Source organism: Vanellus vanellus, assembly GCF_965231255.1.
Source record: "Vanellus vanellus genome assembly, chromosome: 26".
NCBI classification, from domain to species: Eukaryota; Metazoa; Chordata; class Aves; order Charadriiformes; family Charadriidae; genus Vanellus; species Vanellus vanellus.
Genome location: NC_138931.1, coordinates 4,933,113 through 4,957,252, shown reverse-complemented (window position 1 = coordinate 4,957,252; position 24,140 = coordinate 4,933,113). Strand labels below are relative to the sequence as shown.

General features: G+C 64.3%; 2 protein-coding genes across 2 annotated transcripts in view; one reads left to right on the top strand and one right to left on the bottom strand.

Moving 5' to 3' along the window:
• Window positions 1-2,075, bottom strand: part of KANSL3 (KAT8 regulatory NSL complex subunit 3) — a gene marked incomplete at its 5' end in the record, with an annotated part of 29,902 nt that extends 27,827 nt beyond the window's left edge. The window contains one exon of the mRNA XM_082495804.1: window positions 1,831-2,075. Coding sequence (XP_082351930.1) covers window positions 1,831-2,075 — 245 coding nt within the window. The remainder of the gene's footprint in view (window positions 1-1,830) is intronic.
• A 1,588-nt stretch (window positions 2,076-3,663) lies between these two features.
• On the top strand, window positions 3,664-24,102 carry FER1L5 (fer-1 like family member 5; the record flags this gene model as incomplete). The annotated part of the gene is made up of 50 exons (XM_082495848.1): window positions 3,664-3,823; window positions 4,064-4,119; window positions 4,199-4,290; window positions 4,374-4,482; window positions 4,563-4,715; window positions 4,794-4,922; window positions 5,001-5,063; window positions 5,144-5,194; window positions 5,271-5,301; window positions 5,389-5,504; window positions 5,602-5,713; window positions 5,790-5,884; window positions 5,985-6,053; window positions 6,190-6,233; window positions 7,718-7,794; window positions 7,901-7,989; window positions 8,091-8,195; window positions 8,335-8,512; window positions 8,599-8,723; window positions 8,832-8,923; window positions 10,343-10,529; window positions 10,638-10,793; window positions 11,610-11,723; window positions 11,801-11,964; window positions 12,044-12,158; window positions 12,251-12,353; window positions 12,425-12,597; window positions 13,679-13,855; window positions 14,598-14,712; window positions 14,806-14,883; window positions 14,967-15,148; window positions 15,218-15,376; window positions 15,461-15,559; window positions 16,509-16,658; window positions 16,759-16,839; window positions 17,997-18,038; window positions 18,877-19,005; window positions 19,083-19,238; window positions 19,327-19,418; window positions 20,246-20,440; window positions 21,110-21,258; window positions 21,337-21,476; window positions 22,452-22,540; window positions 22,641-22,736; window positions 22,844-22,985; window positions 23,072-23,171; window positions 23,286-23,488; window positions 23,582-23,691; window positions 23,736-23,928; window positions 24,013-24,102. 50 exons carry the CDS (start codon window positions 3,664-3,666, stop codon window positions 24,100-24,102), a joined length of 5,925 nt encoding a protein of 1,974 aa, XP_082351974.1.
• Window positions 24,103-24,140: the final 38 nt, after the last annotated feature.

Below are 24,140 nucleotides of genomic sequence, written 5' to 3'. Positions count from 1 at the left end.
AGCCCCACAGGACGCCCTCCTGCCCCACACCTTCCACTCACAGACCCCTCAGCCTCACTTCTTCCCATCACAGGCCCTTCTCGACCTAATCCAGTTCCCCCAGCCCCACACTCTCCCCTCACAGGACCCCCGGCCCCACAAGACTCCCCCCAGTCCTACAGGCCCCTCACAGACCCCTCAAGACCCCTCACAGGACCAATAGGTCCCCTCCATCCCACAGACCCCACGCAGGCTTCTCCAACACACACTCCCCCACACTATCCCCTCACAGATCCCTCAGGACCCCCCCAGCCCCAAAATAGACCTCAGCCTGACAAACCCCCCCTATGTGCCACACAGGCCACTCAGGACCTCCCCCCAGCCCCCATACTCCCCACACTGTCCCCTCACAAACCCCTCAGCCTCCCCCCAGCCCCCACATAGGTGCCTCAGTCCCACATTCTCCACTCACAGACCCCTCAGGACTGACCCTCCTGCCCCTTCCCAGCCCCTATATAGGCCCCTCAACCCCACAAGACCTCCCTCACCTGCCCTACAGACCCCTCAGGAGCCCTCTCAGCCCCTACACCGATACCTCAGGGCCCTCCCCTGCCCCACAGACACCCCCACTCTCCCCTCGCAGACCCCTCAGGGCCACCACCCAGGCCCCACACAGGTCTCTCACCCCACAGACACCCCCACTCTCCCCTCGCAGACCCCTCAGGGCCACCACCCAGGCCCCACACAGGTCTCTCACCCCACAGACCCCCCCACTCTTCCCTCGCAGACCCCTCAGGACCCCCCCACAGCCCTCACGTAGGCGGCTCAGCCCTACAGGGCCCTCCCCTGCCCCAAAACCCCCCCCACTCTCCCCTGACAATCCCCTCAGAACGCCCCAAAGCCCCTACATGGGCCCCTCAGGGCCCTCCCCTGCTCCACAGACCCCCCACTCTCTCCTCACACACCTCTCAGGCCCCCAAATAGGCCCCTCAGCCTCACAGGACCTTCTCCTGCCCCACAGCCTCCCCCCCAACTCTCCCCTCACAGGCCCTTCAAGACCCCCCCCAGCCCCTCCATGGGCCTCTCAGAGCCCTCTCCTGCCTCACATACCCCCCACTCCCTCCTTGCAGACCCCTCAGGACCCTCCCAGCCCTCACAGGCCCTTCAGGACCCCCACAGGCCCTACATAAGCACCTTAGTGCCCTTCCCTGACCCACAGACCCCCCACTCTCCCCTCGCAGACCCCTCAGAGCACCCCACCTACGCCACAGGCCTCTCAGAACCACCACCCCCAGCCCCTACACTGGCCCTCCCCTGCCTCACAGACCCTCAGGACTCCCCCAGCCCCCACATAGGAACCCCAACCCCACAGGGCCCTCCCCTGCCCCACAGCCCACCCACTCTCCCCTCACGGGCCCCTCAGGACCCCCCACAGCCCCTACATAGGTCCCTCAGGGCCCTCCCCTGCCCCACAGACCCCACACTCTCTCCTCACACACCTCTCAGAACCCCCCTCCTACCTCACAGGCCCCCCAGGACCCCCCCGAGCCCCTACATAGGCCCCTCAGGGCCCTTCCCTGACCCATAGAGCCCCCACCTCTCTCCTCACACACCTCTCAGGACCCCCATCAGACCCCACATAGGCCCTTCAGCCCTACAGGGCCCTCCCCTACCCCATAGCACCCCCACAGGCCCCTCAGGACGCCCCACAGCCCCTACATAGGTCCCTCAGGGCCCTCCCCTGCCCCACAGACGCCTCACTCTCTCCTCACAGACCCCTCAGGATCCCCCCCCCCCCCACTCACACACACACATAGGCCCCTTAGCCCCACAGTCCCCCCTACAGCTCACAGGGCCGTGCCGGGTTGCCGCCGCGGTGTGAGGAAGAGCATGCGGGTAGGACGAGCGGCGCTGGCGTCGGGGTGGGCGCTCCAGGGTTTGGCGTAGCTGTGGTCCAGGCAGACCAGGTCCAGTTCCCGCTCGTGCGCCGACAGCTGCAGTAACAAGGACGTCCCCATCCTCCGAGCCGACCACTGCAGCTCCCGGTCGCGATCCCGCTCCCGGTCGCGATCACGGTCCCCCCCGCGTTGCGACATGGCCCTATCGCCCCCCGCAACGCATCCCGCCGCGCCCGGCCCGCCACCCCGCCGCGCCGCGCATGCGCCGGCCACGCCCCCACGGGGGGCGCATGCGCGGCGCGGCGGGGTGGCGGGCCGGCGGGCCGTAAACAGCGGACTCTGGATTTTAGAGGAGCGGAGCGGAGTCAAAGCGAGAAGAGCGGAGCCCGGAGTGGAGTGTGGACGGGGACATACGGGCGTGGGATATAGGGAGACATGGGGATATGGGGTTGCGGTGACTTGGGGTTATATGGAGATGGGAACAAGGGGATGCAGTGATATGGGGACATAGGGACACAGGTACATGCAGATGCAGTGATGTGGGGACACGGGGACATGGGGATGCAGTGACATGGGGACATATGGACACGGGGACATGGGAATGCAATGATGTGGGGACATATGGACATGGGGACATGGAGATGCAGTGTTACAGGGACATGGGAACACACAGACATGAGGACATAGGGACACAGGGACATGAGGATATATGGACACAGGGACATGGGGATGCAGTGATATGGGGACACAGTGATATGGGGAAATGGTGACACATGGGCGTGGGGACGCATGGACATGGGGCTGCAGTGTTATGGGGACATGGGGACACACGGACATGAGGACATAGGGACACATGGACATGGAGACATGGGGATGCAGTGACACAGGGACAAATGGACATGGGGATGCAGTAACATGGGGATATATAGACACAGGGACACAGGGATGCAGTGATATGGGGACACATGGACATGGGGGCAGGGGGACACATGGACATGGGGATGCAGTGACACAGGGACAAGGGGACACATGGACATGGGGACACACAGACATGGCGACACAAGGACATGGGGGCATAGGGGCACATGGACATGGAGACTTGAGGACACGGGGACATAGGGGTACGCAGACATGGGGGTATATGGAGGTGGGGATAGGGGGACACACAGACATGGGGACACACAGATGTGGGGACACGTGGACATGGTAGCATAGGGACATACGGACATGGGGATGAATGACATGGGGACATACGGACACAGGGACACGCGGACATGGGGATGCAGTGATATGGGGACATGGGGACACACGGACATGGGGACACATGGGGATGTGGTGATGTGGGGACACATGGACATGAGGATATAGGGACACATGGACGTGGGGACACATGGGGATGTGGGGACACATGGACATGAGGATATAGGGACACACAGACATGGGGATGCAGTGACACGGGGACGTATGACCATGGCAACATGGGGATGTGGTGACACAATGACATGGGGACACACGGACTAGTGATGTGGGGACATGGGGGGGGTGTGGGCATGCAGACATGGACACACAGTGACATGGGGACACAGCGTCGTGGGGACACATGGGCATGGGGGCGCAGGGACAGTGTGACACACAGACACAGGTGCACATGAACATGGGTTCACGTGGACACAGTGACATGGTTGCTCACAGGCAAGGGGACACAGGGACACGGGGACATGGGCACACGGTGACACCCACCAAGCCAAGACAACAGCAGTGTCCCTGCCCCGTCCCCTCCCCCCCCATGGTGCCATTCTGGAACGCGTCCTGGCTCCGGGGTGACAGCACCTTGGTGGCACAGTGGCATGGGGACACAGCCATGCTGCGGCTACTGGTGGCCAGCGCCCACATCCCCGGGGCCACCGGCTCTGGGCCCGGTGTGCACGTGTCTGCCCGCTTCAGAGGTACTACTGGGGACAGCGGGGGGACACCGTGGTGGCCATCCCTCTGGGACGGGATGGCATCGTCCATCGCTGTGTCACAAGATGGCATCGGCCATCCTGGTGCACCGGGGTGGCATCCTCCTGTGACGGGATGGTGCCAGCCACACCTGGGAACAGCGCTGGCCATCTCTACACGTGGGGACATGTCCCCATGTCCCCACCCCAACATGCCACCGCCGTCCCTCCTGTCCCCCCCCGCAGGTGTCCCCAGGAGCACCCGGGTGGTGCCGGAGGAGCGCAGCCCCACTTGGAACGAGGTGAGGTGACCCCAGGGTGGCCCGCAGTGGTGCGGGGACACTCGGGTCACCCTACTGACCCCTTGTCACCTCCCCTCAGACGCTGGCATGGCCACTGGGCGCCCGTCCCCTGCGCCCCACGGCCAGCCTGACCCTACGCCTCCGGCACTGGGGGCAGCCGGCGCCCCGGGGGTGAGTAGCACCCATGGGTGGGCGCCCTGGGGGAGACCATCCCCAGGGCAGCCACCCTCACCGGTGTCCCCCCGTCCCCGCAGGGACCTAGGTGCCACCACGGTGTCACTGGACCGGTTGGTGGCCGACCCCGGGTTGCCGCTGGCCCTCAGTCACGTCCCGCTGCTGGACCCCCGGGGACAGCCCACGGGGGTGAGCACCCACCCACCCACCCAGCAGCACCCCCAAGGTGCCACCAGGCACGGTCTGGGGTGTCACCCGTCCTTTTGCAGTGCACCGTCACCCTCCGCTGCTCCTACGTCCCCCGTGGCACGGCTGGGGACACCGCGGTCCCACTGCAAGGACGGGTGCCACCACGGGCGATGTCACCGGGGTCACCCCACCACCCCGACAAGCCCCCGGTGGGGAGCAAAGAAGATTTCCAGGTATGGCACCCATGGGGGCGGTGGCACCCGGGGGTGACATCCCATCCAGCGGCCACCACGTCACCGCCTGTCCCATAGGTTCGGGTGAGGGTCATCGAGGGCCACCAGCTCCAGGGCAATGACATCAAACCGGTGGTGACGGTCCTCATCGGCCAACACCGCTTCAGGACCAGGATCCGCGTGGGGAACAACCCCTACTACAACGAGGTGACACCGGGAGGTGGGGACACGGAGACCCGCTGGTGTCCCCTCACGCCGCCCTCACCTTGTTTTGCCCATTTCTAGGTGTTTTGCCAAAATTTCCACCGGACGCCCGCCCAGTTGGCGGCGGAGCCCATCCGCATCCAGGTCGGGGGAGGGATGGGTGACACCGGCGGGGATGGGGATGGCGTGGTGGCCGCTGACGCCGTGTCCCTCTCCTGTCACAGGTGCTGGACTCGCGGGCCACCCGCGCCAAAGCCGTCATCGGCGTCTTCCAGGTGAGGACGGTGGCTCGGGAACGGGGCGTCACCCCGCGGTTCGGCCGCTCTCACCCCCATTTTGCCATCCCCACAGCTGGACGTCGGCACCATCTACCACGCCCCGGGTAGGCGAGAGGGTTTGAAGGGGGTGGGGGAGTGACACCGCGGTGACACCGCGGTGACGCCCATGAAGGGGTCTCCCACCGCGCCAGGACGAAGCTTGAGCTGGAAGTGGTTGAGCCTTCAGCACCCCCATCGCCCCGACGCCGCATCCCGGGGGTACCTCCGCGTCAGCCTGGCCGTCCTCCGCGCCGGTGAGCCGGTGCCGGTGAGCTCCCCCCCCCCCCCCCCCAAAAAAAAATACTCCCTGGGAAAAGGGGGTGGAGGGGGTTGTCCCCATTTTTCTACACCCCCCTCCCAACAAGGAGCAGGAGGAACCGGCGGCGGATGAGGACGTGGAGGTCAACCTCCTGCGGCCACCGCCGTGTGCCGCCACGCTCCAGCTCCGCGTCTACCGCGCCGAGGACCTGCCGCAGGGTGGGTGGGCGCCAGGTGGCTTTTGGGGTGGGATGTGTGAAGATTTGGGGGTCACCTCTCCCCATCACCGGTGCAGAACCGGCTCGGCAATGTCTTCCCACCGTGTTACCGGTCGGTGGCAAGAGGGGCTTCGTGGCGGCGGCGGTGCGGGTCAGCTTTGCCGGCAGGACGGTGGGTACCGGGGACATGGGTGGGGGTCGCATCCTGCTTGGTGCTGGGTTGGGGGGGGGGGGGGGAGAGGTTTGGGTGCTGATGGCTTTGCCCAACGCAGCTCTGCACCCGGGTGATGCCCCCCGACGCCAACCCGGCGTGGAACGAGGTCTTCTTCTTCCCCCTGAGGGTGAGGTGACCCCCCCCCACCTTTCCCCAAAGTGGGAGACACCCCCAAAAGGGGGGGGTGGGGGGGGCACCCCCTAAAAGTGGGGGTAACCCCCTCCCATCATCCCCCCCCCCGTTTTTTTATCTCCCCTCCACAGCTGCCCCCCATCTGTGATGAGATCCAGTTGGCCATCCTCAGCGGGTACGGGGGGACACCCCCCCCCCACCCCCCCCACCCCCCCCACCCCTCGATTTTGGGGGATCACTCCGGTTTTGGGACGATCACTTCGGTTTTGAGGGGAATATCCTGGAGGTTTTTTGGGGGGAACACCCCCTTTTTGGCGGGGTAGACCCTGTTTGGGGGGGGGCAACACCTCTTTTTTGGGGGGGGAACACCCCGGTTGGGGGGGGAACACCCCATTTTGGGGGGAACACCCCGTTTTGGGGGGGAATACTCCAGTTTTGGGGGGGACCACCCCATTTTGGGGGGGAAATACCCTGCTTTTTGGGGGGAATACCCTGTTTGGGGTGGGAACACCCCAGTTTTGGGGGGTACCACCACGTTTTTGGGGGAATACCCATTTGGGGGGGGAATACCCTGGTTTTGGAGGGAACATCCCAGGTTTGGGGGGAATACCCTGTTTTGGGGGGGGAACACCCCAGTTTTGGAGGGAACACACTGGGTTTGGGGGGGTACTACCACGGTTTTGGGAGAATACCCATTTTGGGGGGGGAACACCCCGGGTTTGGGGGTTTACACCCCGTTTTGGGGGGCAACACCCTGTTTGAGGGGGGGAAACCCCTGTTTTGGGGGGAACACCATGTTTTGGGGGGGAACACCCTGTTTTTTGGGGAGAACACCCCCGGTTTTGGGGGGGTAACACCCCGTTTTGGGGGGGAAGACCCTGTTTGGAGGGGGGACATCCCATTTTTGTTGGGGGAACACCCTGGGTTTTGGGGGGACCACCCCAGTTTTGGGGGGAATATCCCATTTTTTGGCAGACCACCCCATTTTGGGAGGGAATACGCTGGTTTTGGGGTGAATACTCTGGTTTTTGGGGGGAACACCCCGTTTTGGGGGGGGAACAGCCCGTTTTGGGGGGAAAAACCTCGTTTTTGGGGGGAACATCCTATTTTGGGGGGAACACCTTTTTTGGGGGGGAGAACACCCCCGGTTTTGGGGAGGGGAACACACCATTTTGGGGGGGAATCGTCCCATTTTTGGAGGGAATACCCTGGTTTTTGGGGGGGGACCACCCCGGTTCTGGGGGGAAGATCCCGTTTTTTTGGCAGACCACCCCATTTTGGGGGGGAATACCCTGGTTTTGGGGGGGAGAACACCCCAGTTTTGAAGGGAACACCCCGGGTTTTCGGGGAATACCCTGTTTTAGGGGGGGGAACACCCCAGTTTTGGAGGGAACACCCTGGTTTTGGGGGGTACTACCGCGATTTTGGGGGAATACCCATTTTGGGGGGGGGGGGGGAATACCCTGATTTGGAGGGTTTACACCCCGTTTTGGGGGGCAACACCCTGTTTGAGGGGGGGAAACCCTTGTTTTGGGGGGAACACCCTGTTTTTGGGGGAGAACACCCCAGGTTTGGGGGGGTAACACCCCGTTTTGGGGGGGACCACCCCAGTTTTTGGGGGGGACCCCCCCCCATACCCCTTTCCCTGCCCACCCCTAGGTCCCGCAGCAGCAAGGTGCTGGGCACCGCCACCCTCCACCTCTCCCAAATCTCCTCCGCCGGCGCCGAGCTTGAGGGTGAGCGGGGTCCACCCTTGGGTGGGGGGTGGGGGGGGGTCCGCAGCACCCACACCCTCCTCCCCCCCATCTCCTTCCCCCACTGAACCCCCTCTTTTGCTCCCAGAGGGGACCCCCGGATTCTTACCCTGCTTTGGACCCAGTTTTCTCCCCTTTTACGGTCCCCGGCCGGATTGTCCCAGGACACCCAACACCGTGAGTGGGTGACAGGGTGGGGACAGCACCCATTTTTGGGGGGGGGGGACGGGACACGACACCCAGCCACAACCTCATCCCCCCCCATCATTATTTTACAGGTGGCTTATCGGGGCCGGGTGCTGCTGGAGCTCAGCACCCACATGGGCACCCCGGATGGACGCCAACGTGGCACCATCAGCCCCGAGGACATCGCCCGGGTGCAGGTGGGGACACCGGGACATCGTGCGATGCCACCCCCAGAGCCTTTTTTTGTTGTTGTTTTAAATGCCATTTGGCTATTTGGGGAGTATTTTAGCCTTTTTTTTTTTTTTTTTTTTTCTTTTTTTTTTTTTTTGGCCTCAGCGCCACTTGCCCCGCCACCGTTTTGGGCTCTGCGGGGTTTTTTATTCGGCCACCATGGTGCCAGCCGGCCCCGAGCTCCTGCGCTTCGAGCTCAGCCTGGGCAATTACGGGGACACGAGCGATGTCACCTGCAAGCCAGCCCCCTCCGTCACCGCGCACGGATGTCCCCTCTTCGATGGTGAGCGGGATGCCAGGGTGGGGGGGGACACAGGAGGGTGGTACCCTCCGGTGTCCCACGGGATGCTCGGTGCCCTCCGGATACAGGCAACCGTTATCACTACCTGCCGTGGTACGGTGACAAGCCGGTGGTGGCTGTCACCTCATCCTGGGAGGACGCCAGTCACCGTTGGGATGCCCTAAACCTCCTGCGTGCCATGTGCCGGCGGTTGGTGAGCACCCATGGGTGACAGCGGGGTTGGGTGGGTCACCCCCACCACCACCATCACCACCACCACCTCCCAGCTCCGGGTTGGGACAGTTTGGGGACATCTCTGCAGGAGAGGAACGTGGCGGAGCTGCGGGACGCCCGCGGGGACACCGTTGGGGACATCGGCAGGAGGTTGCTGCGTCAGCTGGCGCAGGACTGCGGGTGAGCGGGTGGTCCCCGGGGCGGAAAGGGGGGAGAGAGGGTGATTGGAAGGGGAATATGGGGAATTTGGGGGGGGGGGGAATGGGGTATTTGGGGGGGGAAATTGGGTATTTGGGGGGGAAATGGGGTGTTTGGGGGAAAAATGGGGCATTTGAGGGGGGAACGGGACAATTGAGGAGAAAATGAGGAATTGTAAAGGACATTTGGGACATTTGGGGTGAAAATGGGACAATTGAGGGGGAAATGGGGTATTGGGGGGGGAACAGTAATTGGGGGGGGAACAGTAATTGGAAGGGGAATATGGGGTATTTGGGGGGGAAATGGGGCGTTTGGGGGGGAAACGAGGAATTTTAGAGGACAATGGGACGTTTGGGGTGAAAATGGGACAATTGAGGGGGAAGTGGGGTATTTGGGGGCGGAACAGTAATTGGAAGGGGAATGTGGGGTATTTGGGGGGGAAATGGGGCGTTTGGGGGGGAAACGAGGAATTGTAGAGGACAGTGGGACGTTTGGGGTGAAAATGGGACAATTGAGGGGGAAATGGGGTATTTGGGGAGGGGGAAATGGGGCATTCGGAGGGAAATGGGGGTGTTGGGGGGGGAACAGTAATTGGGAGGGGAAACGGGATATTTAGGGGGGAAATGGGGTGTTTGGGGGAAAAATGGGGCATTTGAGGGGGGAACGGGACAATTGAGGAGAAAATGAGGAATTGTAAAGGACATTTGGGACATTTGGGGTGAAAATGGGACAATTGAGGGGGAAATGGGGTATTGGGGGGGGAACAGTAATTGGGGGGGGAACAGTAATTGGAAAGGGAATATGGGGTATTTGGGGGGGAAATGGGGCATTTGGGGGGGAAACGAGGAATTTTAGAGGACAGTGGGATGTTTGGGGTGAAAATGGGACAATTGAGGAGGAAGTGGGGTATTTGGGGGGGAAAGGGGGCATCTGGGGGGGGAAAGGGGACAATTGAGGGCAAAATGGGACGTTTGGGGGGAAAATAGGGCAATTGGGGTTAAGAGATATTTGGGGGCAGAACGGGGCATTTTGGAGGAAAACGGGCCATTTGGAGGGCAAATTAGGGCATTGGGGGAGGAAAACAGGGCCATTGGGGGTAAAATGGGATATTTTCCAGGTGGGAAATGGTGCATTTGGTTGGGGGGGGGGAGGGAATGGGACAACTGGGGGGAAATTAGGAATTTTAGAGGACAGTGGGACATTTGCGGGGAATAATGGGATAATTGGGGGGGGGGGGGAGAGGGCGAATGAGGCATTTGGGGGGGTAAAATGGGGCAATCGGAAGCAAAATGGGGCGTTTGGGGGGGCGACAGGACATTTTTGGCGATAAAGTGTATTTTGGGGGGGAAACGGGGTATTTTTGGGGGGAAAACGGGGCATTTTGAGAGGGGTTATTTACAGGCGGGCGCTGCCCCGGCTGGAGGCGCAGCCCACCCCCACGCCGTTGGACACCCACCTCCGGGCCGCCCGTCTTCACCTCCTCCGGCACGTGGCGGCGGCGGCGGCGACGGCACCGAGAGCCGGCTGGGACACGTTGCTGCCGGTGGCCGAGGGGTGGCTGAGACGTATGACCGCCCTGGCTGTCGAGGTGGGGACCGGGGCTGGGCTGTGCAGGTGGATGTCATCGCTGCGATGAGTTGTGGCCGGTCTCAGCCCGCCGCTCGCTCGCTCACTCTCTCTCTCTTTCCCCCTGCAGCCGCAGACCGGTGTCCCTGACGCGGTGCTGTGGCTGCTGCGGGGGGAGCGGCGGGTGGCCTGCGCCCGCGTCCCCGCATCCGATCTCATGTTCTCCCGGAGCGGCCCCGGCACCTGCGGCAGGCTCTGCGGTCGGATCCAGACCCTCTTCCTGGTGGTAGGCACCCCGCGTCCCTTCCATGTCACCTCTGCGTCCCCTCCCTGTTCCCTATGTCCCATCTGTGTCCACTCCATCTCCTGTGTCCCATCTGTGAACCCTTCACATCCCCCCATGTCCCCTTCATATCCCCCCCATGTCCCCTCCACATCCCCCCTCTGTCCCCTCTATATCTCCTCCATGTCTGCTCCTTGTCCTCTCCATGTCCCCTCTGTAACTCCTCTATGTCCCCTCCATGTCACCTCTGTGTCCTCCCCACATCCCCTCCATGTCCCCTCTACGTCTCTCCCAGATCTTCTGCATGTCTGTTCCATGTCCCCTCTACGTCCTTTTTACATCTTCTCTATGTCTGCTCCATGTCCCCCCTATATCCCCTCCATGTCCCCTCCATGTCCCCTTTGTGTCCCCTCTGTAACTCCTCCGTGTCCCCTCCATGCCCCTTCTGTGGCCCCTCCACATCTCCTCCATGTCCCCCTCCATTGTCCCCTCCACATCTCCTCCACGTTCCCTGTGTCCCCTCTATGTCCCTCCTCGACCTTCTCCCTGGCTGCTCCATGTCCCCCCCCATTGTCCCCTCCACATCTCCTCCATGTCCCCCCCCATGTCCTCTTCACATCTCCTCCGTGTCCCCTGTGTCCCCTCTATGTCCCTCCTAGACCTTCTCCCTGTCTGCTCCATGTCCCCCCCATTGTCCCCTCCACATCTCCTCCGTGTCCCCTGTGTCCCCCCTAGACCTTCTCCCTGTCTGCTCCACTTCCCCCCCCATGTCCCCTCCATGTCCCCCCCCCATGCCCCCACCCACCCTGTGGGGCGCAGGGTGCCGGGGACATCCGTGCCCAGCTCCGGCTCCGGCTGTGGCTGGGACGAGTGACCGACAGCGGTGACCTGCCACGACACCTCGAGGGCACCCTGCGCGTCTACGCCGAGACGGTGAGCCGTAGGGTGGGGGGGGAGGAACCCCAGGGTGCCCCCCAGCTCCCCTTAACCCCATATATGTCTCCTCCCAGTATGAAAACCAGACCAAGCTGTTGGGCAAATGGGGTCCCCGGGGGCTGCTGGGGCGCCCCGGCTTCTCCGACAGCGCCGGCAAAGCTGGGCTCCCCCGCCACCGGATCCGGCCCCCCAAGGGCTGGCGCTGGGACGGACCCTGGACCGTGGAGCCCCAGCGGCGGTGAGTCCCCGCAGGATGGGTGATACCTCAGAGGGGACCTCGGGGAGGGTGACGCCAGCGTTGTCACCTTGTCCCCAAGGCTGCTGCTGGACACGGAGACCAACGTGGGCGAGGTGATGGAGGAGGTCTATGAGAACGAGAGCCGGCGGCTCGGCGGGGAGTGGGCACCTGCCACCGTGGCCAGCACCGATGCCGTAAGCGGGTGACAGCATGGGGGACACCGGGAGGGTGCCAGCGGTGGGGTGACACAAGCGCATCAGGGCTCAGCTCTTACCCGGCTTTGCAGAGCGGCGCGGCGGTGCCACCCAAGGAGGAGGTGGCATGTCCCCAAGGTTGGCATGTCACCGACGGCTGGCGGGTAGACGTGACGGGGGCCGTGGATGAGGCCGGTGAGTGGGTGTCCCCACCGGCCACCCCATGGGTGGCTGGCGGCGGTGACGAGGACAGCTGGGTGCCGCAGGTTGGGAGTATGGGGCGAGCGCGGCCCCCGGCAGCCCCCCGCCGGCATGGCACGCCGCCGAGAAGACGTACCACACGCACCGGCGCCGGCGTTGGCTGCGCACCCGCCGCAGGGACCCCGGTGCCCAGGGACGGGAGCAGGATGTGGCCGCCTTCCTCCGGCTGGTCGGAGCGGTGGGGACAGGGATGGGGTGGTGGGGTGACAATACGGGGGTGGCGGGGATGGGGGTGGCAGAAGGGGGATGGCAAAGGGGGGGTGACAAGATGGGGGTGGCAGGGATCGGGGGGACAGGGATGAGGGTGGCAGGGATGGGGTGGATGGGACAGTAGTGGCAGAGATGGGGATGGCAAAGATGGGGTGACAAGATGGGGGTGGCAGGAACAAGGTGGCTGGGACAGGGGTGGCAGGGGTGGGGTGGCAGAAGGGGGGTGGCAGGGATGGGGATGGCAAAGAGGGGGTGACAAGATGGGGGTGGCAGGGATCAGGGTGGTAGGAACAGGTTGGCAGGGACAGGGGTGGCAGGGATGGGGTGGCAGGGATGGGGGTGACAGAAACAGGGTGGATGGGACAGTGGTGGCAGGGATAGGGTGGCAGGGATGGGGGTGGCAGGGATGGGGGTGGCAGGGATGGGGTGACAGGGATGGGGGTGGCAGGGATGGGGGTGGCAGGGATGGGGGTGGCAGGGATGGGGGTGGCAGAAACAGGGTGGATGGGACAGTGGTGGCAGGGATGGGGTGACAAGATGCAGGTGGCAGGGATGAGGTAGCAGGGATGGAGGTGGCAGGAACAGGGTGGCTGGGACAGGGATGGCAAGGATGGAGTGACAAGACAGGGGTGGCAGGGATCGGGGGGACAGGGATGGGGGTGCAGGAACAGGGTGGCTGGGACAGGGGTGGCAGGGGTGGGGTGACAGAAGGGGGGTGGCAGGGATGGGGTGACAAGATGGGGCTGGCAGGGATCGGGGGATGAGGGTGGCAGGGATGGGGTGGCTGGGACAGTGGTGGCAGGGATGGAGGTGGCAGGAACAGGGTGGCTGGGACAGGGGTGGCAGGGATGGGGTGACAAGGTGCAGGTGGCAGGGACGGGGTGGCAGGGACGGGGTGACAAGGTGCAGGTGGCAGGGACAGGGATGGCAGAGGACAAGCCTTGCCCCACCGGTGCACTGGTGTGAGCAGCCCTGTCCCTGCCCGTGTGCCACGCCACCCCATGCTGTCCCCTGCCACGCTGTCCCCTGCGTGCCCCGTGTCCCCACAGCACAGCTCCGAGGCAGCGGCAGGGGCCGAGGCTTGGGAGTACGCATCCCTCTGGGGGTCCCGCTTCCACCTCCGGCCCCGGGCGGGTGACGTGTGCCGGCGGCGCTGCTGGCACCGGCGCATGGTGCCCGTGCAGCCCTCGCCCCTGGCACCCCTCTTCCTCCTGGAGGGCTCCCTGGTAGGAGAGGGGGTGGGGGGAAACTGGGGCTGGGGGGCACCGGGGGGGGTCCTGGAAAGGGAGGGGGGGAGGGGGGAGGGAGCACAGCGAGGAGGGATGGAGGGAGAGAGGGATGGAGGGAGGGATACAGCGATGGAGGGAGGGAGGGATGGAAGGATGGAGGGAGGGAGGGATACAAGGATGGAGGAACAGAGATGGATGGAGGGAGGGTGGGGAGAGAGGGATGGAGGGAGACGGGGTGGAGGGACAGACGGAGGGAGTGATGGAGAGACATGGGGATGGAGGAACAGGGAGCGATGGAGGGAGGGTGGGGAGAGAGGGATGGAGGGATGAAGGGATGGAGGGAGGGTGAGATGGAGGCATGGAGGAACAGAGGGACAAACAGATGGAGGGATGGAGAGAGAGATGGATGGAGGGAGAGTCGGAGGGATGCAGGGAGAGAAGGATGCAGGGATGGAGGAATGAAGTGAAGGAGGGACAGAGGGAGAGAGGGACAGAGGGACAGAGATGGAGGGATGTAGGGAGAGAGGGATGGTGGCATGGAGGGATGGAGACATGCAGGGATGCAGGGACAGAGAGACGGCAGGATGGAAAGATGGAGGGAGAGAGGGATGGAGGAAAGGATGGAGGGAGGGAGGGATGGAGTGATGCTGGGGCAGTAGGACACAGGACAATGGGATGCAGGGCCAGGGGACAGCAGGGACAAGCCCCCCCCCCCACCCCACATCCCATCCCGCCGCAGGGCACAGAGGACCCGGCCAAGGAGGACGAGCCGGCTGTGGCAGAGCAGCGGGCACAGGGCTCATCCCGAACCCCCCCGCAGCAGCCCGTGCCCCTCATCCTCTGCACCTTCCAGCGTGAGCCCCGGGGGGGGGACGGACGACACGGGGGGACACGGACATGCCGGGGGGGTGCCCAGGTCCCCCTGCCAGCCCCTACCTCTCCCCCAGGACCCAACTTCTTCCAGCTCCGCTGCTACATCTTCCAGGGGCTGGAGCTGGCACCCCGCGGCACCAAAGCCACCGCAGGTGGGACCCCCACCCCACCCCCAGGCCCTCAGCCCCCACCCCGGTGGGCACCCCAGGGTGCTGAGGGTGTCACTGTCACCCAGACCCCGTCGCCCACGTCTCCTTCGTGCACGTCAGCCAGAGCACCCGGGTGCTGCCCGGCACCCTGGACCCACTCTGGGACCAGACGCTGCTTTTTCACCGGGTGCTGCTGTACGGTGACCCCCGGGGGGTCCGGGATGAGCCCCCCGCCGTGGTGGTAGAGGTCTTCGATCAGGACAGAGGGGTACGACACCCATGGGTGGGGGGCACCCCTGGGTGGGGGGAGTACTCACGCCTAAGCAATGCCTTGCAGGGTGCCGGTGGTTTTCTGGGGAGGACCGTGTCCATCCCAGATGTTTGGCTGGACGTGGGGCGCCGGCAGCTCCCCCGGCTTCGGCGTTACCCACTTGGGGGACCAGGGGGGCCGGCCGGGGAGCTGCTGGCTGCCTTTGAGCTGCTACACGACGCCGAGGTGAGGGGCTGGCGGTGGGGGTGGCGTGAGGGACACCCAAGGTGATGAGGTCCCATCGTCATCATCGTCGTCCCCCCTCGGCAGGATGGGTCCCTGGCGCAGATCAGCACCCCGCCATGGAGGCAGGGGGTCTTCAGCGTCCCCCTGGGTATCCGGCCGCTCCTGCAGCTGGTGGCACTGGAGGTGAGACCCGGGGACCCCAGGTGGGGACAGGGAGGAGAACAGGCTGGGGACAGGGACAGGGGTGAAGAAAGGGATGGATGGGATGGGATGGGATGGGATGGGATGGGATGGGATGGGATGGGGACAAAGACAGGGAGAGGGATGGGGACAGGGGTGGCTGGGGACAAGGACGTGGACTGGAACAAGGATGAAGACAGGATGGACAAGGTCTGGGATGGGGAATGGGATGGGATGGGATGGGATGGGATGGGATGGGATGGGATGGGATGGGATGGGATGGGATGGGATGGGGGACAGGGATGAAGGTGGGATGGGGATGAGGTCTGAGATGGAGATTGGGAGGGGAACAGGCTGGGGAAGGGGACAGGGACGGTGATGAAAGTCCTGGGAATGGGATGAGGACAAGGATGAAGTCAGGATGGACAAGGTCTAGGATGGGGAAAGGGATGGGGACAGGGATGAAGGTGGGATGGGGATGAGGTCTGAGATGGAGATTGGGAGGGAAACAGGCTGGGGAAGGGACAGGGACAGGGACGGGGACGGTGATGAAGGTCCTGGGAATGGGATGGGGACAAGGATGAAGACAAGATGGACAAGGTCTAGGATGGGGAAAGGGATAGGAGAGTGATGGGATGGAGGACAGGGATGGGAACAGGGATGAAGGTGGGATGGGGATGGGGTCGGGGACGGGGACAGGGATGAAGAAGGGGATGGAGACAGGACAGGGATGAAGATGGGGATGGAGACGGGACAGGGACGAGGACAGGGATGGAGATGGGGACAGGCATGGAGAGACAAAGACAAGATGGGGACGAGATGGAGATGAGGACAGGGGCAAGGAAGGGAAGGGGCACCTTCAGCATCCCACCGGGCATCCAGCCCACTCGAGGTGACCCCTGGGCACCCGGGACACCCCAGGGGGGCTGACAACTGCTGGGTGCCCCCCCAGGTGCTGGCGTGGGGACTGCGGGGGCTGCGCGGTGGCGTGCGGGCACCCAGCCTGGAGGTGCAGTGTGGGGGCCGGACCCTGCGGACCCCCACCATCACCGACCTCGCCGCCAACCCCAATTTTCCCATTAACGCCTTCCTGCTGACACTGGTAAGGATGGAGGGAGGGAGGGATGGATGGGGGGGGGGGGGCACCCCACCCATGGGTGCTGCCGCTGGCACCCTGAGGTGACAGCTCGACTCGGCCCCAGCACCTGCCGGCGGAGGAGGAATACGTGCCCCCCATCCGACTGCGGGTGCTGGACACGCGGGGTTTTGGGTACCGGCCCGAGGTGGGGCAGGCCTGCGTGCGGGATTTGGGGCAATACTGCTGCCAACCCCATGACGAGGGGCAGCCCCATGGCGAGGGGCAGCCCCACGGCTCTGGAACACCTCCGCCCAGCTCCGGTACAGCCCTGTTTAGCCCTGGTACCCCCTGCCCCATCCCTGGCGCCACTGCCCCATCCCTATCTCATCTCTGGTACCCCCTGCACCATCCCTGGTACTCCCACCTCATCCCTGCCCCATCCCTGGTGCCCCTGCGTCATCCCCAGTACCCCCATCCCCATCCCTGGTACCCCCTGGCCCATCCCATCCCCGTTCCTGGTGCCCCTGCCCCATACCTGCCTCATCCCTGCCCTACCCCTGGTACCCCCACATCATCCCCAGTACCCTCTGCCCAATCCCTGGTACCCCCTGCCCTATCCCTGCCTCATTCCTGCCCCATCCCTGGCGCCCCGTGCCTCATCCCTGGTACCCCCACATCATCCTTGGTAATATCTGCCCCATCCCTGGTCCCCCGCTTCATCTCTGGTACCCTCTGCCTCATCCCTAGTACCCCCACATCATCCCCAGTATCGTCTGCCCCATCCCTGGTACTCCCGCCTCATCCCAGCCCCATCGCTGGTGCCCCTGCTTCATTCCCAGTATCCCCTTTCCCATCCCTGGTACCCTCTGCCCCATCCCTGGTACACCTGCGTTATCCTCAGTATCCTCTGCCCCATCCCTGGTACTCCCACCTCATCCCAGCCCCATCCCTGGTACCCCGGCTTCATTCCCAGTATCCCCTTCCCCATCCCTGGTACCCTCTGCCCCATCCCCACTACCCCCACCCCATCCCTGGTGCCCCATGCCCCCTACCCCATTCCTGGTACCCCCGTCTCATCCCTGGTACCCCCTTCCCCATCCCTGTATCATCCCCAGTACCCCCTGCCCCATTCCTGCCCCATCTCTCCCTCCTACAGGCAGGACCCCCTCCCTGCCCCACACTGTCCACCTCTGGGGTGGTTTCTTTGCCCCTCTCCTCCCCACAGCCGCTCACTGGGGCAGGATAGCTCAGGTGAGTCCCCCACGTCCCCAGCACCCATCACCCGACTTCGGCACCACCAGACACCGGGGTCCCCAACCCCGTGCCTCAGTTTCCCTAAGTGGTCCCCTTTGCTCCCTGCAGATACTGCCCAGGATCACCACCGAGAAGGGGGCTGCCAACAAGGTGGGCACGGGAACGGGGCCACTGGGGCCACCAGGGCCACTCATGCCACTGGTCCACACCTTATCCTGTTCCCCACCAGGCGGAGGAGAAGGAGGAGGAGGAGGAAGAAGATGATGAGGATGAGGATGACTGGTGGAGCAAATTCTACGCGGCCATGGGGGACAAGGCAAAGAGCCGGCGGAGGACCAATAGGGACAGACTGAAGGTGAGGCAGATCCTGGGACCTGAAGGACAAGGATGGGGACAGGGACAAGGTCAGGGATGGAGGTTGGGATGGGATAGGAGGGATGGGGACAAGAATGAAGCAGGGGATTGGGATAGGGATGGTTGGGGACAAGGACACAGATGGGGATAGGGATGAAGATGGGGATAGGGATAAGGCAAGGGATGGGAATGGGATGAGGACAGTGACAGTGATGGAAATGAGATGGGGATTGGGGCAGGACAGGGATGGGATGAGGATGGAAATGGGATGGGGACAAGGCTGGAAATGGGATGGCGATTGGGAGGGGAACAGACTGGGGACAGTGACAGTGATGAAGAACGGGATGGGATGGGGACAAGGCCAGGGCTGAAGACGAGATGAGGACAAGGACGAGGCTCAAGATGGGATGGAGACAAAGATGAAGAAGGGGACAGGGATGGGATGGGATGGGATGGGATGGGATGGGATGGGATGGGATGGGATGGGATGGGACACCAAGATAGGGATGGGGGCAGTCATGGGATGGGATGGGATGGGATGGAGATGGGGATGGGGATGGGGATGGGGATGGGGATGGGGATGGGGATGGGGATGGGGATGGGGACAGGGACAAGGACAGGAACGGCCCCCCAGATCTACAGCTGTGAGCTGGAGGCGGTACCCGAATTCGAGGGGCTGCAGGATTTCTGCCAGACCTTCCCGCTCTACCAGGGGGGTCACCCTGTGGCGGGGGATGACCCCGTACCCGTGGGCGAGTTCAAGGTGGGTGAGAGCCCCTCAGGGGACCCCAGAGCCAGGGTGGGGACACCCCGGGCTGCACGGCCGGGTTGCTCTCGCAGGGGCGTTTCTGTATCTACCCCCTGCCCGAGGACCCCGGGGTGCCCCCGCCACCGCGCCACTTCCAGGAGCTGCCCCCCAGCCAACCCCAAAAGTGCCTGGTGCGGGTCTACGTCATCCGGGCCTTCGACCTGCCCCCCCGCGACAGGAACGGGCTGGTAAGGGCCACCCATGGGTGCTGGGCAGGGGTCTCCTGTCCTCTCCCCTCACCTCGTGCCACCCTGACGGTCCCCTCCCCGCTGCCAGTGTGATCCCTACATCCGCGTCTCTCTGGGGACGAAGACGCTGGGCCAGCGGGACCAGTATGTGCCCAACACCCTGGAGCCTGTTTTTGGCAGGTATGGCCAAGGCAGGTGGCCCGGTGGCACTATCACCCTTGGGTGGCACCAGGCTGGAGGGGTCTGGCACTGAAAGGAGGTGCCCAGGGGGGCTGGCGGGGCCCCATTCCCCACGTCAGCATGTCCTTGTGCCAACCTGTCCCTGTGCCACCAGGTCCCTATGCCACTGGGTCACCATGCCACCAAGTTCCCATGCTATCAGGTCCACACTCCTAATGCCAGAAGGTTCCTGACCCTCCAGGTCCCCAATTCCTCTGCCAGCGGGTCCCCATGGCAGCAGGTCCCCATGCTACCAGGTCCCCATTCCCTCTGCTGGAGGGTCCCCGTCCACCAGGTCTCCTTTTCCTCACAACAGCAGGTCCCTGTACCACCAGATGTCACATTCCCATCATTTGAAGGTCCTCATCCCAGTACATCCCCATTCCTTATGCCACCAGGTCCCCCTTTACCACAACAACAAATCCCCCACACCACCAGGTGCCCCATTCCCTATGCTGGAGGGTTCCTGTGCCAGCAGGTCCCTGTTGCCCACGCTAGTAGGTCCCCCACACCACCAGATACCCCATTCCCCATGCTGGAGGTTCCCTGTGCCACCAGATGCCCCATTCCCCATGCTGGAGGGTCACCATGCCACCAGGTACCCCATTCTCCATCCTGGTGGGTTCCCATGCCACCAGATGCCTCATTCCCCATGCTGGAGGGTCCCTGTGCCACCAAGTGCCCCATTCTCCATCCTGGTGGGTTCCAATGCCACCAGGTCCCCATGTCTATGGGTCCCCACTTCCCCTACCAGTGGGTGCCAGCCCCCCCCGCTGGCGCATCCCCAGGGCTGATGGCCCCCCCGCTGCCAGGCTGTTCGAGGTGACGGGCACCATCCCGCTGGAGAAGGACCTGCGGGTCTCGCTGCTGGACTACGACCTGCTGCCACCCGACCAGGAGATCGGCACCACCACCATCGACCTGGAGAACCGCCTGCTCTCCCGCTTCCGCGCCCACTGTGGGCTGCCCACCCTCTACCGCACGTGGGTGGCCCCAGGGCCGGGGGGGGAGCACCGGGGGGACCAGGGGCATCAGGGTGCACGGTGCTGAGCCCGGGAGTGGGCATGGGGATGGACACAGGGGAACTGGGGTGGCACACGGTGATGGGTACAAGACGGGGACAGGGATGGGCACAAGGAGATGGGGAGGGAGAAGGCACAGGATGGGGATGAGTTGGGAACAGGGATGGGCACAGGAGTGGGCATGAGGTGATGAGGTGGGTACATGGGAACGGGCACAAGGAGATGGCGATGGAGTGGATGGGGTCAGCGTGGGGACAGGGATGGTCACAAGGAGATTGGGACAGGGTGGACACAGAGATGGGGACAGGATGGACACAAGCAGATGAGGATGGGGTGGGCACAGGATACTGGAGATGGGGTTGGCCCAGAAATAGGCACAGGAGGTGGTTATGGGGTGGGCACAGGGCAATGGGGTGGCACAGGGATGGGGAGGGTACATGGGGGTGGGCACAAGATGAGGATGGGGTTGGCCCAGGGATGGACATGAAGAGATGGTTATGGGTGGGCACAAGGGGATGGAGATGAGGTGGGTACGTGGTGGTTGGCATAGGGAGATGGGGGTGACAGCCAGGGACAGGACACCCAGGAGGGGTGACACTGCAGCCCCCAGCCCACCCATTGTCCCTGCAGCGCCGGCCCGGGGTGCTGGAGGGACCAGTTGCCCCCCAGCCGGACACTGGAGGACTTCGCCCGCGCCCGGGGGCTGCCGTCACCCGAGTTCAGCGCCGAGGGCACCGCCGTCACCTTCGGGGACAACACCTTCCTCCTCAGCCACTTCGGTGGGTGGGGGTCTGGGTGGGAGCACGGGGTGGGGGGGACCGATCCTGTCCCGTGGGTGCTATGGAACCACCTTGCAGAGAGCGGCCCCCCCACGTACCGGCATCCCGGGGCACCCCGCGAGCGCCTGGCCCTGTACGTGCTCCACGCCTGTCACCTCGTCCCCGAGCACCTCGAGACCCGCACCCTCTACAACAGCACCCAGCCCGGGCTGGAGCAGGTGGGGACGGGGTACCCTGGGGTGGGATGTGGGGAACAGGGACAGGGTGATGGGGATGTGGCCGTGGAGGGGACCCCGGGGCCATGGGGACCTTGGGGTATAAGGGGACGCCAGGGGGACAACGGGGTGAGGGAGCCTGGAGGTGGATGATGGGGACCTTGGGATATAAAAGGATGCCAGGAGGACAACGGGGACCTTGGGGTGACAATGCGGACCCCATGGGTGGGTGATGGAGACCCCGGGGGATCAGAGGATGCCGGGGAACAATAGGGACATTGGGGTGACAGATCCTGGAGGTGGATGATGGGGACCTTGGGGGATAAAGGGATGCCAGGGGGCCAACGGGGACCTTGGGGGACAATGGGGACCCCAGGGGACCAGAGGATGCCAGGGGGACAATGGGGACCTTGGGAGGACAGAGACCCCAAGTTATCAGAGGATGCCAGGGGGACAATGGGGATCTTGGGAGGACAGAGACCCCAAGTTATCAGAGGATGCCAGGGGTACAACGGGGTGACGGACCCCGGAGGTGGATGATGGGGACCTTGGGGTATAAAGGGATGCCAGGAGGACAATGGGGACCCTATGGGTGGGTGATGGGGACCTTGGGGGATAAGAGGATGCCAGGGGAACAACGAGGACCCCAGGGGATCAGAGGATGTCAGGGGGACAACAGGTACAGTGGGGGGACAGACGCTGGAGGTGGATGATGGGGACCTTGGGGGTGTAAGGGAATGCCAGGGGGACAACAGGGACCTCAGGGCACAGAGGGATGGGGCGGTGCTGGAGACCCTTGGGCAGGAGGGACCCCAAGGGGGTGATGGGCACCCTGCAGTAACGGGGACCCCAGGGCAGGGAGGGATGCTGGGGGGGGAGGGGGGGGAGGGTGATAGGGACACCCTGGGACAGGGGTGGGACACTGGCACAGGGTCAGAGGGGTGACAGTCCCAGCCTCCCCCCCCGTGCGCCGTGCAGGGCAAGGTGCAGATGTGGGTGGACATCTTCCCCGCCAGCCTCGGGCCCCCCGGCCCCCCCGTCGACATCACCCCCCGCAAACCCCAGAGGTGAGCGCCCAGCCGGACCCCAGGGGGTGGGACAGGGACATCCCAGGGGAGAAGGTGTCACATCCTTGTGTCATGTCCTGTCGTCCCCCCCCCCCCCAAGGTACGAGCTGCGCTGCGTGGTCTGGAACACGCGGGACGTGGACCTGGGGGACACCAACCTGCTGGGGCAGCGGATGAGCGACATCTACGTCACCGGGTGAGCCGAGGCCACCGCTGTGTGTCCTCTCCTGCCTTAGGGAAGGTGACAGCGGGGCTGGGGACACGGGTGACGGCAGCGTCCCCTCCCTCCGGGTGGCACGGCAGGTGGCTGGACGGGCTGGAGGAGCAGCGGCAGAAGACGGAGGTGCATTACCGCTCGCTGCAGGGCGACGGGGCATTCAACTGGCGTTTCGTCTTCTCCTTCGAGTATCTGGCGGCCGAGCAGCTCTGCGTCCTGCCCCGGAAGGCAAGGGACACCCCGGGGGGGGGTGGTGGGGACAACACATAAGGGACAAGCATGACACCCCCCTGTCCCCCTCCCCGCCACGGCAGGAGCATTTCTGGAGCCTGGATGAGACGGTGCTGAAGGTGCCCCCCAAACTCATCCTCCAAGTGTGGGACAACGACAAGTTTTCGGCTGATGATTTTCTGGGTGAGACCCCCGTTTCCCTGCCCCACATCCCCATGGAGGTGGGGACAACACCAGGACACCCACAGGTGACAGGGGACACCCACAGGTGACAGCGTGGCTATTTCTCCCCTGCAGGCGTCCTGGAGCTAGAGCTCACCAGGCTGCCGTGTCCAGCCCAGCACCCCCAGTCCTGCACCCCAACACTGCAGGGGACCCCCCAAAGCCCCTGGCCCTGGCGGGGGGCGCAGGCGCCCTCCCGGCTCTCCCTTTTCCGGCAAAGACGGGCCAGGGGGTGGTGGCCCTGCACGGTGCAGGAGGGCGGCAAGCGGCGCCTCTCGGTAAGTTTTGGGAGGGGGGGGGGGGGTGTCAGTGGAATGGTGGGGGACAGCGATGACAGGGGACAGATCCTGCACCCCATCACCCCCCTCCAGGGTAAGCTGGAGCTGAGCCTGGAGCTGCTGACGGCAAAGGAGGCGGAAGAACGGCCGGCGGGGAAAGGCCGGGGGGACCCCAACATGTACCCGACCCTCCCGGAACCCATGTGAGTCCCCGGGGAGAGCGGCTCGTCCCCTGCTTGGGGTGCAGACGGGAAGGGGGACACGGGGTGCCGGAGCTGACTGTCACCCACAGGCGGCCGGAGTGGTCCTTCCTGTGGCTGCAGGCGCCACTGCGGGGTCTGCGCTACGGCATATGGCGGCAACACCGCTGGCGGATCAGCTTGGGGCTGGCCCTGCTGCTGCTCCTCGCCCTGCTCTTCACCTTCATTTACGCCGCACCGGTGAGCGCTGGGGGGGCAGGGGGAGGCTGCCCCCAGTTCCCTCCCCGGCTGTGAAGCATCCCCCCCCTCTCTCCCTCCTTGCAGGGTTATTTGGCCATGAAGCTGGTGAACCCCCTCGAGAGCTTGTACCGTGCCGGCGGTGAGCGGCCCGCAACCGGCACCGGCAAAACCTGACGTGCCATCCCGAGGGATGCCAGCCATCTGCGTCACCT